General features: G+C 45.9%; 1 protein-coding gene across 8 annotated transcripts in view; it reads right to left on the bottom strand.

Annotated features, from left to right (window-relative positions):
• The window catches only part of CSTF2 (cleavage stimulation factor subunit 2), a 321862-nt gene that overhangs the window by 213328 nt on the left and 83705 nt on the right, over positions 1 to 24829 (bottom strand). For all 8 annotated transcript variants that reach the window (XM_086964627.1, XM_086964628.1, XM_086964620.1 and 5 more), the window contains exons 3-4: positions 8730 to 8899; positions 8044 to 8180 (exon numbers count right to left, since the gene is read on the bottom strand). In XM_086964627.1, the coding sequence (XP_086820753.1) occupies positions 8044 to 8180; positions 8730 to 8899 (307 nt within the window). The remainder of the gene's footprint in view (positions 1 to 8043; positions 8181 to 8729; positions 8900 to 24829) is intronic.

Below are 24829 nucleotides of genomic sequence, written 5' to 3'. Positions count from 1 at the left end.
GCTTGTTATTTTACATGCTTTTTAGGAAGCGCATATTCACGAAATTTCTTGGCCCCTGTGACGGGGCGTGCCGTACGGACAGGGAACATTGTAGTTGGCGGGACTCGACTCCCCTGTTACCTACTACCTTTTCCTCTCTACAGCCGCCGGACCCAGCATGGACAGAGGAGCAGGAATCTTATTGGACAAGCCAGACTGGGGACGACTGTCCCTTTAACTGTTCGACATGGAACGACGGCGCCCCGCTCGTCACTTGCCCGGGAAGAAGTTCAAATGTGAGCCCAGCCCCGGAAACGACGGAAGACGCTCCCCAGGAGAAAGGAGAATCGAGAGTGTAGTACAGAGGAGGATCGAGAGAAGGAGAGAGGAGACAAGACGACTGGAACACCAGACCTGAGACGAAGCCAGGAGGCCAACGGATTCATGCTTCGCCCCGCCACGCACCCACGGGAGGGGCGTGGCTACAACAGGTATGGGGCCACGTAGCGGGTTGGGTGGCTCAACTGATCCAGCCTCCAGATTGAGTATACAGTCCCCTGTAAATAATTCCCCATCCTTGAACCCTTCCAGCACGAGCACTACCTCTCACAGCGTGTACAGGGTTCGCACCGTCACTGGTTTCCCTCACCCCCGGCCCTACGTACTGTGGTTTCATACTGCTGTCTGACGAGGTCTCTCTCTTTCCCCTGTTACATACCACGGAGGCAGAGACGAAGACAGCCCGGGGCGTCCAGTGCACCAAACTGGATACCTCGAGAAAACCACCTTTTGACTCAGCAGCGTTTGCCAGAGAAAAGATAATGCGTCGGCAAAGACGCTGTTATATAAAAATAAAACCATCGTTGAAATACTTGATAAAAGACTCTGTTTCTCCCTTATCTTCTCTCCCCTGGGATCCCTCAGTGTCCGCCGACCCTCCCCTGGGACAGCCCCTTAGCGCTTTAAGGTGCGGAACACGTGACTGTGGTTGAGTTGTACCCTGAGGATCTCCCCGGGGGAGGGTGTCAGGAGTGTCCTTGGCCAAGAGCATACACATGCACTTCGGGTTTTGTGCTGTTCTTCAGGTGATGAACGTTTGCGTAATACAAACATAGAATATCTACTTTTTTTTGTGCAAGACCTTTATTATGGAAATTGATAAAAATTGGTAAAATAACACCATTTACAATCACATTATATAAAATGCAATATTATAAAATGGATATAAAAGAAAATGCAGCCAAATAGGTTTTGTGCAAGGAGAACAGAATATCTACTTAGCAAACCTTGTGTTTTTATTAAATAATGCAATTACCACCATTTGTGTGACTCCTTCTACCATTACTTTGGCATCAATGCGCTTTCTTAAAGTTGTGATCTTTGGATTTGGTTCTGGGATTTCCACCCAAAGGTTGTGTGCATAGTTATTTGGTAGTGTTTAGTTGTTTGTGGTTGGTAGAGATCTCTTCATTGTCTGGTTTAGTAACTGTTTGCTTTGGTTAATGTGAAAGTAAATAGAGTGTGGCCCTGTGATGTGCAGTGGTTGGTGTCCATGCACGTTGTTTCCTAACCACCATCACTAGCCACATAAATAGCTCTGCGGTCAACTTTTTACAATCTGTATTAATTTATTCCCCAGCTCCACCTGATTGGTAATTTATTTCAGATCCAGGAGACCAGAGGGGATTTTGTAGGTCAACAGAATTTTCCAATGTGTAACTAATGCGCCTACACAAGCTGACACACATCCAGGTCACCAGGGTCCACCCCCCGCATCTGCACTCATTTAAGGACCCGCCGCCAGCTACAGCTTTTAATGTCCTTTAACGACCACCATAAACGGCGGCGGGTTGTCCGGGCCTCATCAGGGCGCGTTAAAAAGGGCCCCTCTGCCGAGAGCGTGCACACACTAGGGATAACGAGAAGAGGGGTACCCCTGGAAGCGATGCTGAAAGAAAGGCATGGGAGGCTGCAGATCATTACTGGGTGGGGGCCGTGCTGGTGGGCAGCAAACCCACGCTCTTTGAAGTGCACCAATGATTAACGTGAAAGAAATGGAAATTAATTATTCTTTCATTGTAAAGGCCTATGGTGTGCGGATTTCCAAGGAAGGCGGATACTAGATGGTAGAATAAAAGGCCTGTCCGGTCTGGGTCCCAAAAGATTTATTTTTATCATAATTGGGAGCGAACGTACCCCACTCTGTGACATATAGGCATCACGCCTGGTGTCTGCTCTGGACAAACATGGCTGCCGCAACGTCAGAATCCTTGTGGGACCGGCTGCTGTTATTGCTTTTTGATCACAAAAACAATATTCGTTGGAAATTGGTTTTATGGGACAGTTGGGACGCCCCCAGAAGCTGCCGTTGAGGCGCTGAGGGCAGATCTGATGGTGATGGTGCTGAAGAACCAAGCACATTTCAAGCCGCTTATGTTTTTGTTGAGGTCATGACAGAATCCAGAGGCAGGCATTGTCCAACAACACTAAGGACAAGGCACACCCTCCCAAGAACTTGTGCCTTCTTGCACAACACGAGATATGCAGCCCTCCATTTCGCCAGGAAAAGAAACAGCTTTTGTTGCTTCTGTGTGAAATGGATCCAAAAATAAAGAAGAAGCGGGGGGCGCGCGCCACTGCGAGCCATGTGGTTTCAATTATCGCGCCCGTGTCTGGGCACGATAATTGAAACCAAATTGCCTATTAGTGTCTAATACACGCACCAAGTGCGTAATAGACACCAATAGGCCGTGGGTGGCGCAATGCGCCCGCCTTTGGCCAATTGCGTGCAGTCTTTTACAAAAAAACGCACGCAAAGGCAAATGGGGGTAGCACAAAAGGAAAAGCACACGCACAAGCGTGTGCGATTCCTAGGTCAGTGTTTTTCACCTGCTAAATGCCTCTCGCTGCACGAGCACTGCTGTCCAGTGCAACGCTAGGGGCGAAACCTAATTAATGGGTGGTACATCTTTCTCTGTTCAAGTAGCCAAACTATGGAATTCATTACACCTAAACATAAGGGTAACATATAAATATCTTATCTTCAGAAGCTTTTGTTGCTTCCGTGTGAAATGGATCTAAAAATAAAGAAGAAGTGCACGCGCCACTGTAAGCCATATGGTTTCAATTATCGTGCCCGTGTCTGGGCACGATAATTGAAACCACATGGCCTATTGGGTCTATTACGCGCACCAAGCGCGTAATAGACACCAATAGGCCGTGGGCGGAGCAATGCGCTCGCCTTTGGCCAATTGCGTGCAGTCTTTTACAAAAAGATGTACGCAAAGGCCAATGGGGTAGCACAAAAGGAAAAGCACACGCACAAGCGTGTCCGATTCCTAGGTCAGTGTTAAAACCCTGTTTTTCACCTGCTAAATGTCTCGCTCTGCGTGAGCACTGCTGTGCAGTGCAACCCTAGACGTGAAACCTAATTACTGGGTGGTACATCTTTCTCTGTTCAAGTAGCCAAACTATGGAATTCATTACACCCAAACATAAGGGAACGGATAAATATCTTATCTTCAGAAGACTACTCAAAAGCCGAACAGGGCCACCTCACTCAAACACAAATGGACAATATATTCCTGTGTATGTAAATAAATTTGTATGATTTAACTAATATAGTTAGATATGTGAATGTCTTTGTACAAAATGTACACTACTTATTGGTTTAAAAATATACAGATATTCTGTACGACTGCTTAACAAATGTGGGTGTATGTGTATATATAGAGAGAGATATATACACATATTAACCCCTCACCTGCTGATGACGGAACCGCTCCGTCATCAGCCGCGGTGGCGCTGTGCTGATGACGGAGCGGTTCCGTCATGGCCCGCCCGACGCGCTTGCGCGGCGCGAATTCCGCGCTTGCGCTGGGCTTTCTATTGAGTGGGCGGGGCCAGGACGGAACCGCTCAGTCATAAGCACAGTGCAACCGGCGCTGGTGATGGAGCGGTTCACTCACCAGCATGCGCCCGCCGCTCTTCAGCCCCGCCCCCTTAGCACTGCGGCGGAATAGCAGCCACAGTGAAGGGTTTAAGCATAAAGTAATACGTGTGTGTTTATATATTATATATAAATACACGCATTACTTTATGCTTAACGTGTATACAGGTCACTGCATAGTTTTCATACAAGTTATTTGATTAAATGCTTTTTGATCTGGATATCTGTTTATTTTATTTATCTATCACAAAATATGTTCCTAACAATTGGATCTATAAGTGCTTCACTATTGAGATATTGAGGAAAACAAAACAAAGCTTAAAAAACACGCACACACATCAGTTTTTATGTAAAGCAACACCTAAATCTCTGAATTTCTATTTATATATCCTTTCTAGCACATATGGAACTTCAAGCAATACATTTTTGTATCTCTTTATTCTTTTCTTTTACACATATGTACCCGTTCTATAAAATTACGTACCCATATATTTTATTACTTACTCCTACGGAAGAAAAGTAAAAAGGATAGATACTTTAAATCCCTTCAGTCAACTACTCTATATCTCATCCTTTACCTACCTCAATATATCCTCTACCTCCACTCTATGACTCATACCAAAACTTTTTCTTGACTATTACCTCCTCTATCCCTCCTTGACTCACCCAACACCTCAGTCTACTAATATGATCTCCCATATAACTCTTTCTAGAATCTTCCCTCCTCGATCCATCCTTGACCCACTCCAAACCTCATTTTACTACAATGATCTTCAAAATAACACTTCCTAGACTCTTCTCTCCTCTATCCCTCCATTGGCTCATCCCTAACTTCACATAACTAATATGATCTCCCAAATAACACTATCTAGACTCTTAACTCCTTTATCCTATTCAATCCAATTAACATATTCACATGTGCCCTACTCAAATTAAAAATGTACATTTCCCTATATGAATCCACCACTAATCCTTTGGGTTCTGGAGTAGCCTGCTACTCACCCAAAAGTGCTTTAATGCCTTATTAGAGCTATATAAATACAATTACATTTACAAATATTGGCAGCCTTTTCAGACTATGAGCCTACAAAGGATATGCCAGAACTCATTAAGGATAAAAAAACAGTGATAAGGTCAGGGAATACACAGGGGTCTTTCTGAACATTTTCAGACTGCCACCCAAAAATGAAGGTTCCTCACAGCTCAAAATGTTCAAAGTACCCGCCATCATAAAGCGCTTCTGAGCCTTTGCACTCTTGCAGCATTTTGGAAACTAAAATTTGCTTTGTTTACAAGCAATACAATACAATCTAAACAATCGGACAGTAAATTCCAAATCAAGGCTACAAAAGTACATTAACCCCTTGCGTGCGCTGTGAATTTTCGCGCTGTGCGGGTGTTTTTATGATTGGGCGGAGTTCGGACGGCCCCCGGCATGCAAGGGGTTAATGAAGACTTTCGGACTTCTACCAACAGCGCTTGTGTATTACACTTGCATAAATCCCTAAGTTAAACAGAATAGGGCGCTCTAGAAAACATACAAGCTATTGGCTTCATTTCACCAAAATCATTGGAGCTGCAGAAAGACATTATGAAGAATTAGAGTCCTATGATCTTTATACCTAGACGGTTTGTTTTTTCAAAAGCTGATCTTTAACTACAGCGAAGGAGGCAACAAACAAAGTTTTAAAAGATCAGTACTGCTATTGGTTAAATCACTAGAGGTGCAAAACAATCCTTGGTTTGGAAGCAGCAACTTAACAAGTAACCTTTTAATTGAATCCTTTACTATAAACACACTAGGGCATTTCAGAGCAGTTATCAGATCCAAAGCTACTAACATCAATATCTTATTTTACTCCAGAAGGTGTATATCAATCAATCCAAACAGTTCTGTTACCCTTTTCAAAAATTGTGAGAAAGTGCCCTCTTTCTGCATGGTTGCCCCTACTTCTTGCTGAATTGAAGTGCTGCCATTAAGAGTATATGGTGCTGGGAGTTAGTCATTACGAATTCCACAGCACCATCATGGCTACACTGAAAACTGAGAAGTTTGGTATCAAACTTCTCATCACATTAAACCCACACTGATGCCAGTGTGGAATTTCATGAGAAATGCATCTTAGAGATGCCCCCTGAAAACTAACCTACCACTAGTGTCCAGGCTGAGTGGCTGCTTACAGCTGCCATCTCCAGACATGTTTCTGGACCCCCGGGTTGAAAGCCTGCGGCTCTCTGGTGCCTGAAACAATGCACACCCTGGTACGAGGTGCCAAGCCACTTGCTGCTCTCAGCAACTGGTTCCCACTGGTTCTGACCCCCACTTTGGTCGGGAGAACCAGCAGGAAAAATAAGTGCGATGAGGGAGGTGAGGTGAAGCACAACTCTCAGTCCACGCCATCTTCAAGATGGGGGGGGGGGGGGGGGGGGAGGGGCTCAGCCAACCAGGGACAGGCCTTTGCCCCTCTCCCACTGGAGGGTGGTATAATAGGGAGTCTACCCACCCCAGGGAAGGGATCCATTGGTCCCTACATTTTACCTACCTGTACTGCCCCTAAATCTAGTGTTTAGGGGCACACCTAAACCATGCTTCCGCAGACAAGAAGAAACTACAAGAAGAAGAAGAAGAAGGACCGAACAGCTGTGCTGCAGCTAACAAGAGGAAGACGCCCACTGACTTGGCCCCAGCCCTACCAGCCTGTCTCCACCTCGAACCTGCTCTTGCGAAATCCCAGTGTGTCCTGCAGCCAGCAAACTTGAAAACCCCGGAGTGCCTGCTTGCCTTCATCCACAAAGACACCTGTGAACACCGGATTTGGTAATCTGCAACCTATGAACTTAGCCAGAAGTCGCACCACTCTGCACCCGCCGTTCACGGCCTGAGCTCGAGTGGGCAAACACCACAAGGTCATCACCCTTGCAATCCTGACACGAGATCTGGCAACCTCTGACCTGCCTCAGGCCTCCAGACGACGCCTGCAGTCTAAATCCAGCCTTAACACACACATTGCCATTGCAGGCTGTGTGTTTTGGTGAAGAGAAAAGTGAAGAGTCGACATGGCACACATACCTGAGTGCCATGCCTGCAACCCACTGCCTATGGTACAGGTAAGTCACGCCTCTAGCTGGGTGCACTATACCAAAGGTAAGGATTTCAGTTGCATGAGCACCGTACCACTACGGTGTCTAAGTCCATTCCTAGACATTGTAAGTGTAGTAAAGCCATACAGGGTATATGGTCTGGGAGTTTGTCATTACAAACTCCACAGCACCATAGTGGCTTTACTGAATTCTGGGAAGTTTGGTAGCAAACATCTCAACATAGTAAATCCACACTGATGCCAGTGTGGGATTTATTATACAATACACTAAGAGGACATTTTAGAGATGTCCCCTGAAAAACAACCAGCCTCTGGTGGGTTACCTTGACTGGTAACCCCTTTTCTGCAGGAAGACAGGTGGGAAAAATTAGAGCAGCCCAGAAGGTGTGCCCACCTCAGCCAACCCCACTCCTTGGGTGGGGGAGGCGAGGTGAAGCCCACTCTTCAGTGCTCGCCATCTTGCAAATGGCAGGCATTCTCCAATCAGGATTAGGGATTGTGCCCACTCCCCCAAGTGGGGTGAGCATACCAAGGCAGAGGTCTTCAAACTGTGGGGCGCGACCCACAGGGGGGTCCTGGAGTCCTAGGAAGGGGGTCGCAGATTTCCCAGTTTCAGTTGTCCCTGTAAAAAGAAAGCCGTCTGCATCCTGGGCTGGCTAATTGAGATCGTTATCAGCTGCTTGCCTGAATGAAAGGCTACCTGATGAGCAGGAGCCCAGGGCACACTCAGTCAAAGCACATCAGCAATTCATCAATGCAGAAAGAGGGCACTTTCTCACAATTCATCAGCACTTTAACTCAATACGTGCTGTGACAGCCTCACTGAAGTTGGTTAATCTACATGTCCAGACTATAAAGGTACATGGGTAAACATGCACTAATTAATTATCAACAATACCTGTTTACACACATTGCAGAGAGGGAGGATAGCTACTCACTCATGGTCAGTTAAGTGAAAGGGAATGTGTGCTTGTCAGTAATTCAGGTACAAGTAGCCATTCCAGTCCTACGCACCTTCATTTGCTTCATAAGCTCAAACATCTGTTCGGGGGGCAGACTAGCCACTGCTCTGCTGATCGACTCTGGGGCTTCTTCTGGATTGACAGGATCCCCATAAGGTGACTCCATAATGGGAGTCCCTGTTCCCAGGCCTGCCAGTAAAAGAGGACCAAATTACTGAGCAATTGTTGCAGGTATTTGAAATCAAGTAAATATAAACAAATGAAGATCTAAATAACTGGACAAGGAAGTCAGTCAAAGGTTCAGGATGTGAGCACTAAAACATGTTTTTTCACCATCGGACATGTCCATGCGTAAACAGAACAACACTTTAAAATGCATTACCTTCTTCAATGATTTCTAGTCAAAGAAACCAACAACAAAACATTCACCAACCTTTATTTTATATCCTAGCCATCCCCATCTCTTCTAAAAACTGTGTTAACCCCTTCCATGCTGGTGACGAACCCCAGCCGTCATGCACTACGGTGCTCGTGTGCTGATGACGGCTGGGGTTCGTCATGGCCCGCCCGTGTTCGGCCGGCGGCCGCACACGGGAAAAAATGCGGCCGCATCGAAGGGGTTAAAGTTGAAAATGCAATAACAAACAATCCAAACATGAAGCCATATACTTTAACAACATTTCAGAGAGGAGTTGAGGAGAGGGCAAAAGGTTGCAGTATGCTGCATCGCAGACTCACTTTTCAGCTCCTCCTTGTTCTTTTCACTGGCTGCATTGTCCACTCGTAGTGCTCTGCCACTGAACTCGCGGCCATTCAGGTTCCGCATGGCACTGAGGGCAGTCTCCTGGTCTTGGTATTCACAGAATCCATAGCCCTTGGGTTTCCCAGTCTCTCTGTCATACACCAGTCTACATGGAGAGGACAGTAATGAGGGATAAGTTAACTTGGAAAAAGAGTATCACTCACTGCCCAAAACGTCAGAGTGCATTTGTAGCAACCAGACACAAACAGTACATCAGTACTCTTGGTCACACAGTAAGACTCTGATGCACTCCTGCCAGCGGTGAAACTGGCAATGGAAAGCAAATAACATTACATGCATATTTGGCTGCTTTGCAAAACTCAAACACTAAATTATCCTCTAGAAAATGAGGTGTACCCTGTCAGAGCGGTCATAGAAAATGACGTTCTGTTGGGCTGTATGAAAATAAATCTAAGAAAAGGTTGGAATTTTCGGGGATCAAAAATGAAAGAACTTTTACACTTATTGGCACACCAGGTTAGTAAAAGCTGGTGGTCTATGTTGAACAACACAAACAAGCAAAGTTACACATTTAGAGGTCTGAGGTCTAAACGAGTGCTCTGCAAACATTTTGTAAAATTTAAAAAAGTGACAAAGTTGCCATTCATTTTAAATACAGACGAAAGTTTCAATTCATTACAATGAGGCAATATCTCAGAGCAGGGATCAATTCTGCCAACAAATCTATTCACCCCAGAATCGAATTATTATGCCTTTAATATAGGAGGGTGTTGCAAAGTTGTAATATATGCACATGCTGCTCGTGAGCTGTCCTCGTAGTTGTCATCTTGTTCATATCTCAGAATTCGATAACTCTAGAGGTCAGTTGAACCGGAGATGCAAGGAGATACGATGGAGGACAGTAGGCTCCATACCTTTTGGAATAAAGGAAGAAATATCCACAATTCTTGTGTGTGTTCCGTGGAATACTTACCTTAACATAATGGCGACAACTTTATTGTATGCAGTTTCTGGAGCCTGCAGATTGGTGGGCAACAAGCGAGGTTGTCATTTTGCACTGTATCGAGGATGAGTCACTGGCCTGTGAAGTTCCAATCGTCTTTCATGGGTGAAGCTGTACTACAATGCCTCTTTAGCGTTGTTTATGGGGCGGAGATTTAGTTGGTGATCACGTTACAGCAGAGTCAGGCACTACATTACCATCAGGCATTGAGTCAACTTGAGGGTGCTTGATGCACTGAACGCGATGCGTATGATTAAGTAATCACGTCATGTCAGCGGCCATTTTCTAGTACTGGTACTTGATGGAGCTATTTTTTCACATTCCAGGAAACTAGTACTTTTATTTAATGTTTAGGTGAGGATTGTCAAACAGTATTTGATCAGTTACCTGCAGCACAACCCAATGCATCTGAAGAAGAGGGTTTAATGTATATCAGGAAGCAAATTACATTTTTTAGAGGAATGGAGTATTGTTTAGAGATTTAACTTTTATTCACATGAACAATCTAACAATGAAACTACTTATCAGTACGCTGTGAGAAAGTGCCATATTTCCTGGATGGTATGCCCTCACTTTTTGCTGAATTGCTGATGTGCTTTGACTGAGTGTGCCCTGGGCTCCTGCCAATCAGGTGCACAGGGCTTGTGTTCTTTCCCTAAAACTGTGTTGAAACTAAAACCCAATTGGCATATCTGGCTACATGTTAGCCCCTGGTAAATGGTACCCTAGGTACCCAGGGCATTGTGACCAGAGAAGACTCCTAAGGGCTGCAGCACGGATTGTGCCACTCTTAGGGGCGCTACACCTTGACACACACACACACACACACACACACACACACACTGCCTTTGCAGGCTGAGTGTCCTGGTGCAGTACTAAACAAAGAGTCGACATGGCACACATCCCTGTGTGCCATGCCCACAAACACACTGCCCTGGCATACATCAGTCACCCCTCTAGCCGGGTGCACTATGCCAGTGGTGTGGGCACAGTTGCATGAGCCCTCTGCCGCTACAGTACCCAGGGCCATTCCTGGGCACTGTAACTGCAGTGATGCCATTAAGAGTTTATGGGAGGTTGTCATTACGAACTACACAGCACCATGATGGGTACACTGATGACGGAGAAGGTTGATCTCAAACTTCGCGAGAACATTAAACCCACACTGATGCCAGTGTGGGATTTAATATCAAATGCCTTACAGAGGACATCTTGGAGATGCCCCCTGAAACCTAACCAACTCCCAGTGACCTGACTGGATGGCTACCGAGGCTGCCACCACCAGACAAATGTCTGGACCCCTGGGTCGAGAGCTTGCCGTTCTAGTGGGGCTGAAACAATGCACATCCTGGGACGAAGGGGAGCAAGCCTCCTCCCCCAGGATGGGCAGGGGAAGCTTCAAAGGCATGCTGCCTTATGTGAGCTTCCCCAGGCCAATCGCTGTACTCAGCAACTGGCCCCCACCAGTTCTGACTCCCACTCTGGCTGGAAGACAGGCAGGAAACCCTAGGTGAGGGAAGTTGTGGGCCAGCCTGTGCCAACTCCACCCCTCAGGTGGGAGAGGAGAGGTGAAGCACAACTCCGGGCTACCGCCATCTTGAGGATGGGGAGCCCTGCCCAATCAGAGCTAGGCTCCTGCCCCGCTCCCACAGGAGAGGAGCAGGATAGGGGGTGTAGTCACCCCAGGACAGGGACCCATTGGTCCCTGCCCTTGCCCTACCCGTAACGCCCCTAAATTTAGTATTATGGGGCACCCTGAACCTTCCTTCCTCAGATACCGATTTGAAAACAAGAAGAAGAAGAACAAGAAACAAGAAGACCTGCCGTGCAGCTGCTAACAAAAGGACAACACCAACTGACTTGGCCCCAGAACCCTACAAGCCTGTTGATCCTTGAACCTGCTCATGCTTAACCCTGGCGTCTCCTGCAGACAGTAACCTTTGAAAACCCCAGCGGACCTGCCTGCCTTGCTCATCTAAATGACTGGGACTCCCATGAGCAGTGGTTCTGCTCAAACAGCAACACCCCTGGTGCCAGCCAGGAACAGTGAATCAAGCACACTCTGCACCTGCCGAGCACGGCTTGTGCATGAATGGACAACTCACTTTCCTTCCATAAGGTAACATAGACTGGTTTCACTCAGAATTTCTTCTAAGTGTGGAGTTTTGCAACTTTAAAATATTCATCTAAAATCAGCCAAACAACAAATTCCGATGTACTCACCTGTTATCAGAAGAGATGCCAGTGCTGTATCTTTCATCCCAGCACTGAACCGAAAAAGTAACGATAACCGTGATTTATTGTTAACTAAATTGTCCTCAATAGGAATCCGTTGTCTGGTTTTAACCAGAACAGTTTCTAAGTATCGATTTTTTAAAAGGAATATGCTACTTACCAGTATGCATCTGTTCTTGGCATGTAGGGCTGCTGATATCTGTGCATAGATCGCCGCCTAGTGTTGGGTCCGGATGATGGCACTTGTTGTCTTGGAAGAGTCTTCGAAGTATCACAAGATAGGTGACTCCTCCCCTGGACTACAGTGCGCATGGGCATCCTCGCCATCCTCAGATTGTTTTTCGCCATTGTGGCTGAGATGAAAATAGTAAAGTAAGAGATGGCCATGCCAGAGAGAATGCTGCAGCTACTACAGGCACCGGGGAGGAGGGCGGGCGATATGAATGTCAGCAGCCCTACATGCCAAGAACAGATGCATACTGGTAAGTAGCATATTCCGTTCAAGGCATGTGGGCTGCTGAATTCATATCTTGTGCATAGACTGTATAGCAGTATCTCCTCTAGCGGTGGCTACCTGTGCCAGCTGCAGCAGTTTGTAGATGTACAAACAAAACAGCAAGCTGCTGTAGGCCAGGCTGTCCTCAAAACTCTTTTTCAAAGTAGTTTTTTGTGAAAGTGTGTATGGTGGTCCATGTGGCTGCCTTACAGATATCTTCAAGAGGAATATTTCATAGGAAAGCCATGGATGCCCCCATTTTCCTAGTGGAGTGTGATCTTGGAGGTACGGTTAAAGTGTGTTTTGCCTTTTGATAGCATATCTGAATGCATTTAACTATCCATCTGGCTATTCCTGATTTTGAAATTGGATTCCCTTTGTGTTGTGGTGCAAAGGCAACAAACAGTTGCTTTGTTTTCCTAAAGGATTTAGTTCTGTCCACATAGTAAAGTAGAGCTCTCTTTACGTCTAGTGTGTGCAGGGCTCTCTCAGCTACTGACTGTGGATTTTGAAAGAACACTGGCAGTTCTATTGATTGGTTAATATGGAAATTGGATACAACCTTAGGCATGAATTTAGGGTTTGTTCTAAGAACCACTTTGTTGGCATGTACCTGCATGAAAGGTTCTTGAATTGGGAGCGCTTGTAATTCACTCACTCTTCTGAGTGAGGTGATGGCTACCAAGAATGCAACTTTCCACATTAGGAATTGTGGTTCGCATGAATGTAAAGGTTCGAAAGGAGGGCCCATGAGTCTGGTAAGCACTATATTGAGATTCCAGACTGGGAAAGGGGGGGAGCCTAGAACGAATCGCCCTTTTTAAACCCTCCATGAAGGCTTTGATTGCTGGTATTTTAAACAGTGATAGATGTTGCCTGTTTTGAAGGTATGCTGCTATGGCAGCGAGGTGTAGCCATATTGAAGAGTATGCTAAGTTACATCTTTGAAGGTGCAGCTGGTAACATATTATGTTTTGTATTGAAGCATCTAAGGAGTTGATTTGGTTATTGGTGCAGTAAATAACAGATCTTTTCCATTTAGCTGCAGAGCACGCTTGTGTCGTTGGTATTCTTGCCTCCCTAATGATTTTCATGCAATCTGGGGGAAAGTTAAGGTATCCAAACTCTAAGACCTCAGGAGCAGGATCGCTAGGTTCATTTGATTGGGATTTGGGGGTCTGATTTCTCCATGGTTCCGAGTTAGAAGATGAGGTGCAAGGTGCAGTCTTTGATCGGGAACTACTGAGAGTTCCAGGAACGTTGTGTACCATGGTTGTCTCGCCCATGTGGGAGCAACTAGGATTAGAGTGAGGGAGTGTTGCCGCAGTTTGCATGCCACCAGCGGGATCAGTGGTGCTTGGGGAAAAACGTACGCAAATCTGCCTGACCAGTTCATCCATATCGCATTGCCCTGTGACAATGGATGTGGGAACCTGGCGGCAAAGTATTGGCATTTCGAGTTTTCTTTTGTGGTGAACAGGTCTATTTCTGGGTGACCCCACTCCTCGAAGAATGGCTGAAGGACCTGGGGGTGAATTTCCCCCTTCGTGTAATTGCTGGCTGTGCCTGCTGAACAGGTCGGCAACTTGATTGTCCTTCCCTGGCAGTGGTTCTGCTAGGAGAAACTTGTTTTTGGGAATCGCCCACTTCCAGATGCTTTGTGCCAGATGGGACAGCTGTGGAGAGTTCGTTTCTCCCCGTTTCGGGATATAGTACATTGCGGTCATGTTGTCCGTCCGGATCAACACCGTCTTGCTGTACAAGTATTTCTGAAATGCTTTTAGGGCTAGGAATATCGTTAGCAACTCTAGTTGGTTGATATGTAGCCTTTTCTGTTTGTTTGTCCAGAGCCCCTGTACTGTGTATTGAAGGAGATGGGCTCCCCAGCCTGTCAGTGATGAGTCCGCTGTTAGTACTAGTTGTGGAACCGGCTCTTGGAACTGTCACCCCTTGGAAAGGTTTTGTGGGTTCCATCACTGCAGAGAGTTGTGAGTGCAACTGTCTACCAACACTAGGTCTTTTAGTTGTCCTTGAGCCTGGTTCCATTGCCGTGCTAGGCATTCCTGCAATGGACGCAACTGAAGTCTGGCATGCCTATGAGTTGCATGAAGACTTGAGCTGGCAAAGAGTGTTTTGGTAGGAATTTGCGAATGAGGGTCTGCATACTGGCTATCCTTGCTGAGTTTGGATATGCCTTTGCCACTGAGGTGTTTATGGTGGCTCCAAGGTACTGCTGTATGTGGGACGGTTGCAGATGTGATTTTGTGTAGTTGATTGAGAATCCTAAGCTGTGTAGCAACTGGATTGTCCGAGACGTGTGTGCTGCACATTGTTGGTACGATTTTGCTTGTATTAGCCAATCGTCCAGGTAAGGGTACACATGGACGTGCTGCCTCCTAAGATGTGCTGCCATTGTCGCTAAGCATTTTGTAAACACTCTTGGAGCCGTGGTAACCCCGAAGGTCAAAACCTTGAATTGGTAGTGTTGACCTTCTATTGTGAACCTGAGGTATTTTCTGTGGGCTGGATGGATGGGTATGTGGAAATACGCATCTTTGAGGTCCAGTGTTGCTAGGAAATCCCCTTACTGGAGCAATGGGAGCACTTGTTGTAATGTTATCATATGAAAGTGCTCTGACAGTATGTATTGATTTAGGGGTCTGAGGTCCAATATGGGTCTGAGAGAGCCGTCCTTCTTGGGAATAAGGAAATATAGGGAGTATACTCCTGTCCCTTGCTGTTGGAAAGGGACTTGTTCTATGGCCCCTTTTCTAGCATGCAGTTCACCTCTTGCTGTAACAGGGTGATGTGTTCTCTGGACGATGTCTGGGTTGTAGGTTTGGTGGTATAGAAGTCAGTTCTAGGCAGCAGCCAGACTCGATAATTTCTCTCACCAACCTGTCTGTGGTAAGTGTGTTCCAGACGGGTAGGAACTGTTGGAGTCTGCCTCTGACCGGTGTTAAGTGGTCTGGAGGTAGTGTAAGAGAGTCACTGTTTTGAGGCAGTGGAGGCTATAGTGTTATTGCCTCCACGTCCTCTTCCCTTGGTATTGTTACCTCTGTAGCCTTCTCTGGTTGTGTTTTTGGTAAAGGAACTTTGTGTGTTACCTTTATATGAGGCCGTTGTTTGTGAGGTATGTCCTCGTGTATTTGCCCTGTATGAGGAGCGACGAAAGGAGTCCCTTTGTTGCTGAAATTGCAATGCCCCCATTGATTTTGCTGTCTCTGTGTCCTTTTTCATTTTATCCAAAATGGTGTCGATAGCAGGGCCAAACAGAAAGTCCTGATTAACAGGCTGGTTAAGGATAGTGGACTGTACCTTATTTTTAAAACCAGAAATACGCAGCCATGCATGTCTGCGGAGTAGGACGCTAGTGTTATAGACAGCAAAGCCCCTGCACTACACACATTCAGTTAATTCTTAGTAATACTGGTGTCAGTAGAAGTGGTAAAGGTAATTGAGCACATCAACAATACAGGTCAAATGTATATTGACAAAATCAGTACAGAAACGTTCTTTTCTTGGTGTAGTGTCTCTGTTTCATGTTCCTTTGCATAGGCCAACACGTGTTTCATCGCAGGGAACAGACTGCGAATCTTCAGGGCCACACATGTGCTGGGCGAAAATGCATAAAAAAGAGCACCCGGTAGGGGCGTTTCATGGAATCCTGTATCTGGAGTTCCACAGTGTATAGACTCGAACTCTGCGGGATTTTGATAATCCCGATTGTATGTTATTTGAGTGGTGACCGGGAGGAGACACTAGTGTAGATACCGAAAAACTGGCGGGTACACCAGGCTGGTATCGATCTCCCTCTTTTGGTTCCCGGCGACGTTTTCCAAGGACGTCCTTAGCATTAGAGAGGATTTTAAGCAACATCTGGATGAATGTAGAGATGGAACTATAGAACCTGAAAACGCATCAGATTGGATCAGTGATGTCGTCATTGCGAAAAAAAGGGCCTGATGCACGTGTGCTGATTTGCACCCGCTGACAAGAATATTCTTGCTGCTCGCCATCCTTTACCCACAGTGCAAGAAGTATTGACATTGGTGGTGGGGAGGGGGCAAAAATGTTTAGCATAATTGATTTAAAAGCAGCATATCATCAACTTAGTTTTGAAAAACTTTCACAATTGTTGACTACGTTTATTACACCCTTCAGTTTGTACAAATATGTAAGGTTGCTTTTGACCATGCATCCTTGGCCAGCGTATTAAAAAAATTAATGTTCTATTTGCAGGCATTCCAGGATGATATATTAATGTTAATTGGCAAAATGGCTGAAGGGAAACTCGCTCCAGTTTAACAGCGGAAAAACAGAGATCCTACAATGCTAGGTGGTGGGGGGGGGGGGGAAATCGCCCGAAGCCTGCCAGTAGACTTCTGGCCCTTAGCATCAGAAGGCCCACTGACACCAGTGAATACGGTGCGTAATCTGCGGGTCAGCTTTAACGGAAATTTAAATCTGGAGACCCACGTTAACAAACTGGTGGGTAGTTGCTTCACTCTAATACGAGGTCTTCGGAAGCTGCTGCCTTTGCTACCTGTACAGGCAAGAACAACAGTAGTCAGGAGTACCATCCTTAGTCGCCTGGACTACTGCAATGCCCTGTTACTGGAATCACCTGGATATTTGATTGCCAGGCTACAGAGTATCCAGGCGGCAGCAGCCAAGTTAGCACTCTCCCGAACTCGCCGATCTTCAACAACACAAGCACTGGCAGACTTACATTGGCTCCCCGTACCTCAAAGGAATCTATTTAAGTCCTTATGCATCGTGTTCATTGCATGGTCAGGGTCCTAAGCCACTTCAGGACAAGTTCCAGTTATATGAGCCCACCCGGACCCTCCGTTCCTCCTCCACCAACCTTGTTAGAATACCCAGGGTAAAGAAAGAGACCCAGGGAGGAAGAGCGTTCAGCGTGGCAGCAGCTCGCCTTCGGAATAGCCTCCCGCTCAAAATCAGGAAAATACACGAATTGCTGCCGTTTTGCAAGAAAATCAAGACCTGGCTCTTTCCGAGGGTATAATCCCCCAGGTGCAATAGTAATAGACTCTTGTTGGTATGCCTTCCTCTTGCTCTCACAGCTGACTGTTCTCCTTCGACCTATCTCTCAGCGCCAGGATGCCCACAGGGTTACAGTGCGCTCTACAAATGATATAAATAAATAAATAAATAAATACATGTTTGCCAAGTATGTTAGAGAACATAACATATTAAACAAAGTGTTCACACCTCCTCCAAATGGATGGCTAGTGAATCTGCATATCAAGCCCAAGGACTTCAAAGCCCTTGCCACCTTGATATGCAACCCTGGCTTCCCCCCACACCTGGGAGATACCACTCCCTGTCCTAAGGCCCATTTGGTACCAGAACAGACGGGAAATTAGCTGCCTATTGTGCTCCATGAAAGGATTCCACCATCTTGATTTTGGTGGAATTAGGAACTCTGGGGAAAGGGGATACCCACTCCCCACAGGAAGTGGTCATATAGATTTCCAAGGAAAAGAAGAAGAGGACAAAAGACCACAAGAACAGAGGACTGAGCACAAACTGGGCACAAAACCCTACCTAACTGCTAGTCCCTCAACAATTGCAAAGACCTGACTCGTCCAAAAGCAATGCATCCGCTCCAAGGTTTGGAAGAACAGGCTAACACTTAAACAACCAATTAGCCTCTCCCTTGAAGTGGTGGAGCCACATCCCTGCAGCTACTAACCGCATCTGCCCAGTACACCAATCTGCTGACCATCGCCAAGCAGCCACCCCGAAAGAAGTCAACATGATCTAGGAGGTCAGATCTGTCTCGCTGCAGGTTTTGAGACGTCAGGACCTCCAGGAGTCACACAGTACCAATATCTGGAGGACCTGATCATTTGCGGTTGTCTAGTACAGACATCGCCGTCACAAAGACTGACCGGCACACCCAGGTACGATGGAACTGATGAAGCGGACACAGAGAGTGGCCCTGCTGTCGGTTTTAATCCCCTTCTGCAGGTTGGAACCAAAATCGTGAGGGCCTATGACCAATGGGAACAGCTGACTAAATCTCTCTGCACCCAAGCTCCCCGGACCAGGTCCATGAACACCGGCTGTGCCCCCCTGCTCCCAAGATCCTTACGAACTGAGGCTCCCATTGAGAGCTCTCCGACTTATCCCGTAGTCCCCTTCTCCAGCCAGTCTGTTTTAGGTGGACCCCTCTTTGCCAACGGTGTAGTAGCCAGGTTCTGAGCTGGGATGGTGCAGTGAGCTAAAAAACGGTGATGGATCAAGCCCTGATCTGTTGACTGGGTAGGAGTGTTCTGCTTAATTCAGATACTCTGTCCATCACCACCCCCTTTTCTGAATCGTTGTGTCCACCATAAGCGTGGAAGGGTATGCTCAGACATGAGTCCCTTGCTCACTGCACCATCAGGATTCAAGCAAGCCGGGCCGAAGACGGCTGTAATGCCAGAAACCGGTCCCCGGAAGCTTGTTTCCTTTCCAGTAAAAGAATTGGCTTGGTAGTTTGGTCTGCCCTATTCCCATGAAGCACTGGGCCAGGGACAGACTAATTTGCATGTAGCCAGGTTCTGAGCTGGGATGGTGCAGTGAGCTAAAAAAACAGTGATGGATCAAGCCCTGATCTGTTGACTGGGTAGGAGTGTTCTGCTTAATTCAGATACTCTGTCCATCACCACCCCCTTTTCTGAATAGTATGCAAGGCTGCCAACCCATCCTGCACCTCCGCACCTGGATGCTCCAGGGCAGGTAAACCCAAACAGCTGGTGGTACTGTGAACCTTGGACCCTAGCACCTTAAGTCCTAAAGGGACCCCCCACCTTAATGCCAAAAGGGGACCCCCAGAATACGACTACAAGTACCTGTATGCAGTGTATGTATATTTCTCCATAGAAATCAATACTGCGTAAAAACTCATTTGTGCTACAACTTTACCTACCTGTAAAAATTGATATCTCGAAAAGTACTTGCCCAATTACAACGTTTTTGGTGTTAACATATACATAGAAAAACTTATTTTTCTAAAATTGTTAGAGTTTTTTCTTGAGTATGTGTCATTTATTGACTGTGTGTTGGCAAAATATTTAAGCAAATTTGAAGTATGTAGTAGGTTATCACTTATTGTGGTCCTAAAAAAATGCCAAAATATTTGTTAAGTTTGCAATATACATTTTTATTATGATTTTTAAATGTATTTCATGTGTTTATGCTATGTAACATTGAAAGCTTTTTTGTTGAGGGTTTTGTTTTATCGAAAAAAAGATGTATGCTTGTGCTGCTCACGCGATGTCCTTGTGGTTGCCATCTCGTTCGGATCTCAGGATTCATTAAAAACTCTAGGAGGTCAGTTGAACCAGAGACGCGAGGAGAAAGAACGGAGGCTAGAGGGCTCCATACCTTTTGGAACAAAGGAAGAAATATCCACTATTCATGCATGTGTTCCGTGGAGTACTTACCTTTAAAGAGAGGCTACCTCAGAGCACCAAATGTGGTCTCACACAAAACCACCAAAACTTGCAAAGTATTATTATACTTACTTACCTGTTCCAGGCCTGGCTTGGTTCTAGAAAATAAAATAAAACAAAATAATATTTTTAGACAAACAAATTGGTCTGAGTTCAGCCTGTGAGTGTGTGAAATACTTTCTTGCCTGAGTGTATACAGTAACTGCTAAACATTACCCTCAGATACAGCCTTACTGCTCTCCCACACTACCTCAAATCAAGAGTAATGTATTATCTACTTTTACCTCTGCCTAACTTTGGGGTTCCACTGGACTATGTGCACACTATAATTTACTTTGGTATAGTATATACAGAGCCCGCTTCCTACACCATCTTGCCAACACCTGGTCCTCTTTTGTCTCACTGTCTAGAGGGAATGCCCATGTACCGCTCTAATAACAGTCATGTGACTCAGGGCACAGGCTGCAGCCATAAAATGGTTAGGACAAGAAAATGGCAATGTTCTAAAAATGGCATGGTCAGAATTGTGACTTTATTATTAGAGAGGATTTTAAATTCAAATTCTCAGCCCAAACCTGGCATTTCTACAATGTTCCCAAACAAAAGTTATTGCTTAATACATATAATAAGGTAACCCAATCTTATCCTATGGGGGAGGTAGGCCATGCATGAGGAAAAATAATTGTGGGATTCCTTTCACTACCAGGACATTTAAAACTAAAAAGTTTATGTCCAAGTACACTGCACCCTTCACTATTTACTGTTTATGGTGTTATATTTATAAAAAAGGGAGTTTTAGGCCTGGCAAAAGGTTTACTTTGCAAGGTCGAAATTGGCAGTTTAAACCTGCACACAGGCTGCAATGGCATGCCTGAGACCTATTTTAACAGGCTACTTAAGTGGGTGGCACAATAAATGCTGCATGCCCACTAGTGGAAGGGTGAAGGTACCTTCAAGGGATTTTTTTGATAATAATTAGAGCTTCAAGCTCATAATAGTATTTAGTGACCCGAAACAATTCAGGTCAAATGTGCAAAGATGCAACAACAGTTACTTATTCACTATAGAGCAGTCACACTGAGTGATCAGAGGAGAAAACAAATATAGCGGGTGTATATGAGGAATTTGTATTTACTACCCTAAAAATTGATTAAAACAGGGTACAGAATCAATGTCAACAATGTTACAAGAAGTACATGGTAAACCATCATTTAAACACTTCTTTGAAACAACTGTCTGCGCTTTTCTTCCTATTAGTGGCAGATGTCTTCGCTGCTTACTCGAAAGGTAACGGTATCTGGAATAACAATAATCGTCACAGAGGAGCGTAATGATTTAAGTTTGGCTCATGCTCAGCATCAGCAATATCGATAATTGACCTGCTGCACAAACTTTATCGGCTGCTTGTCCATTTATTAAAAAGAGGTGAGGCCATGAATATGCCTTTGAAAGAAGTCTTTAAAAGGTCGTCTCATCCATGCGGATGAGACGACCGTTGGATGGGAGGTCACTTGGGGGGGGGGGGGGGGGAGGGATAGGGGGGGGGGGCCAACAGGGGAGCGCAGGCCTCATGATGCCCGAGACATGGGGACACCATTGGTACTCGTCTCTACAGGCTAGGGGCAACAGGTGCAGAGGTGACCTTATACGTTGGATTTTCATCACCTGGAGCAGTTGTGGTAGAGGGGGCCTGCGAACAGAGAGAACATGCGTATTTGAGAAGTCCACAACAGGGAAACAGAATGTGGACTTAAAGTCTGAAGTGTCTGGGGATAACATTGTCACAGCTGGCCCACTTCTACTCTATCTAGGCAACTCGGATGCAGAGTTGCTTTCCGGCTTCGGGTATCGGCCATCTTGGAGCGTCACAGATCAGTCTTTGGTACCTTCAGGATGCAGGGGAATAGTTTTGCTGTTCAACATGAGTTCTTGGTTCCTGGCTGACGCACTGGAGAGTTTCCCAGGATTTGGAGAGACAGCAGCTGAAGGGCAGGACATCTTTTGGCGCACTTGTGAAAGTCAGCAGACAGGCAGGCAGCGTTGGTGTCAAATGAGTTGCTGGCTGTTTTTGCAACTTTCCACGTTCATCATCTTCTGCAGGACCAGCTCTTCTGGTGCGAGGGGCTCCGCTAAACACTGAATTTAAGGGTGTTAGAGGAGTGTAGGGTAGTAGCCAATGGGCTTCTTACCCTTGGGGTCAATATGCCCACTATATGATCACTTTCTACGGGAAGTGGGCATAACCCTGTCCCAGAATGACTAAGTTTGCCATCACTAAGATAGCCAACTCTGAAAAGTCATGTCCACTTCAGAGAGCCCGCCTTAGGGGTGCTACTAGCCTTCGGGTGGGCACGCCTACCTGACTATCTAATTTTCCCACATGTCCAGGTTCCCACGGGCTCTGGGCAAAAGGCGTTGACTTCCTCTCCTGTGAGCGAAGCCATATTCGCATATCAAAGGAGGTGGCTTCTTTGAAGCTCCCATGCCCTGGAATACTAATCAGCAGGTCATCCTGTGGGAGATTGGTGTGGACATCCTCTACCCAAGCAGGATTTGTTTTTGACCTCCTGAGAGCGGAGTCCCTCACTTTTGGGGGTCAAAAATTTGTCGGTCGTGGCATGCTGGCATAAATCAGTCAGTCAGCACATCAGTAGCTTGCAGGTTTTCAGGGGGTACCTCTAAGGTGACCTCTGTGTGCCTGTATTGACAAATCAAACAATGGCATCAGTGTTCATTAATACCAGATATTTGACACTCCTCTGATCACTCAGTGTGACTGCTTTATAGTGAATAAGTAACTGTTGTTGCAGCTTAGCACATTTGACCTAAATTGTTTCGGGACACTAAATACTATTATGAGCTTGAAGCTCTAATTAATATCAATAAAATCCCTTGAAGGTACGTTCACCCTTCCACTAGTGGGCATGCAGCATTTATTGTGCCACCCACTTAAGTAGCCTGTTAAAATAGGTCTCAGGCCTGCCATTGCAGCCTGTGTGCAGGTTTAAACTGCCAATTTCGACCTTGCAAAATAAACCTTTTGCCAGGCCTAAAACTCCCGTTTTTTTATAAATATAACACCATAAACAGTAAATAGTGAAGGGTGCAGTGTACTTGGACATAAACATTTTAGTTTTAAATGTCCTGGTAGTGAAAGGAGCCCCACAATTATTTTTCCTCATGCATGGCCTACCTCCCCCATAGGATAAGATTGGGCTACCTTATTATATTTATTAAGCAATAACTTTTGTTTGGGAACTTTGTAGAAATGCCAGGTTTGGGCTGAGAATTAGAATTTAAAATCCTCTTAAATAATAAAGTCATAATTCTGTCAGTGCCATTTTTAGAACATTGCCATTTTCTTGTCCTAACCATTTTATGGCTGCAGCCTGTGCCCTGAGTCACATGACTGTGATTATAGCGATACATGGGCATTCCCTCTAGACAGTGAGACAAAAGAGGACCAGGTGTTGGCAAGATGGTGTAGGAAGCTGGCTCTGTATATACTATACCAAAGTAAATTATAGTGTGCACATAGTGCAGTGGAACCCCAAAGGTAGGCAGAGGTAAAAGTAGATAATACATTACTCTCGATTTGAGGTAGTGTGGGAGAGCAGTAAGGCTTTATCTGAGGGTAATGTTGAGCAGTTACTGTATATACTCATGCAAGAAAGGATTTCACACTCTCACAGACTGAACTCAGACCAATTTGTTTGTCTAAAAATATTATTTTGTTTTATTTTATTTTCTAGAACCAAGCCAGGCCTGGAACAGGTAAGTAAGTATAATAATACTTTGCAAGATTTATGCAGTAAGTTACAGTTGAATGCAGGTTAATTGCAGTTGGTTCATTTACGGCCAAGTCAACAGTCAAAATTACTTTTCAGTTACTTTGTAGATTACTGTGTACAATAAATTAATTTACTTTTGCTACTCAGGGTGATATGCCTAGATATCACACTGAGACATTTCCTAGACAAAAGGTAAGTAAGTCAGTTTCTGTGTATGTGCAGTTTTTCAAGGTTTCATACAAACCAACTCAACACTTAAAACACTATTCACAAGAAAGCAGTTCAATGCAGTCCTAAGGGAGAAAACAATGTTAACGACTTAACGGTAAGTACTTCGGTTTGGGAGTGGTTTTTCTGGGGTTAGAACCAGGGTTTTCCCAGGGTCAAGTATACACTCTCAATGCACCCTCAGTGGCACTAGGGCGGCCCGGTGCAAAGTGCTGAGGCTCAATATTATCCAACAGGAGATAGAGGGCCTCCGGTTGGTGGCTGCTCACGAGCACGCCACTTGGATGTTGGAGTCAAGCTCCTAGGGTTTAGCTCAGGGCAAAGGGGAAACCAATTGAGGTGCACCCACAGCGGCACAGGGGGGGCCGGATGCAGGGTGCCGATTTGGTGTCAGGTGCCCTCTTGGTTTCAATGGGGATTCTCGGGCTGCAACAAACACTGTAGCTCGGGGACAAATATCTTCTAGAGGTGACCACCGGTTGGAGAGTTAAGTTGGGATGTCTTGGGATGCTGGGACACTGTTGGTTTGGCCACCTAAGGCTGTGGAACTCCAGGTGCCGGAGTATCTTTTGGCGCCTGGATTCTCTTACCGGCTCCGGTCCCGGAGTTCCGCCAGAAAGGGGCTGCAGGTGTAGGTTGGAGACTTGAGGCAGGTCAGTTATCACATGTTAGGATCGCCGTGGAGACTTCCACGTGGTGTTGGGCCACTCAAACTCGGGCCATGGGAGTCAGGTGCAGAGGGGTGCAAACTCGCGGGTTTGGGCTGGAGCCAGAGTCTGGGGGTGAGCAAATCCAGAGCTCACAGGAGACAGTCTTGTTTGGGAAGGCAGGGCAGGTCTTCCGGGTTCTTGGG

This window comes from Lissotriton vulgaris, chromosome 4_1, assembly GCF_964263255.1.
Source record: "Lissotriton vulgaris chromosome 4_1, aLisVul1.2, whole genome shotgun sequence".
NCBI lineage: Eukaryota > Metazoa > Chordata > Amphibia > Caudata > Salamandridae > Lissotriton > Lissotriton vulgaris.
This window is presented reverse-complemented; position numbering and strand designations above follow the sequence as displayed.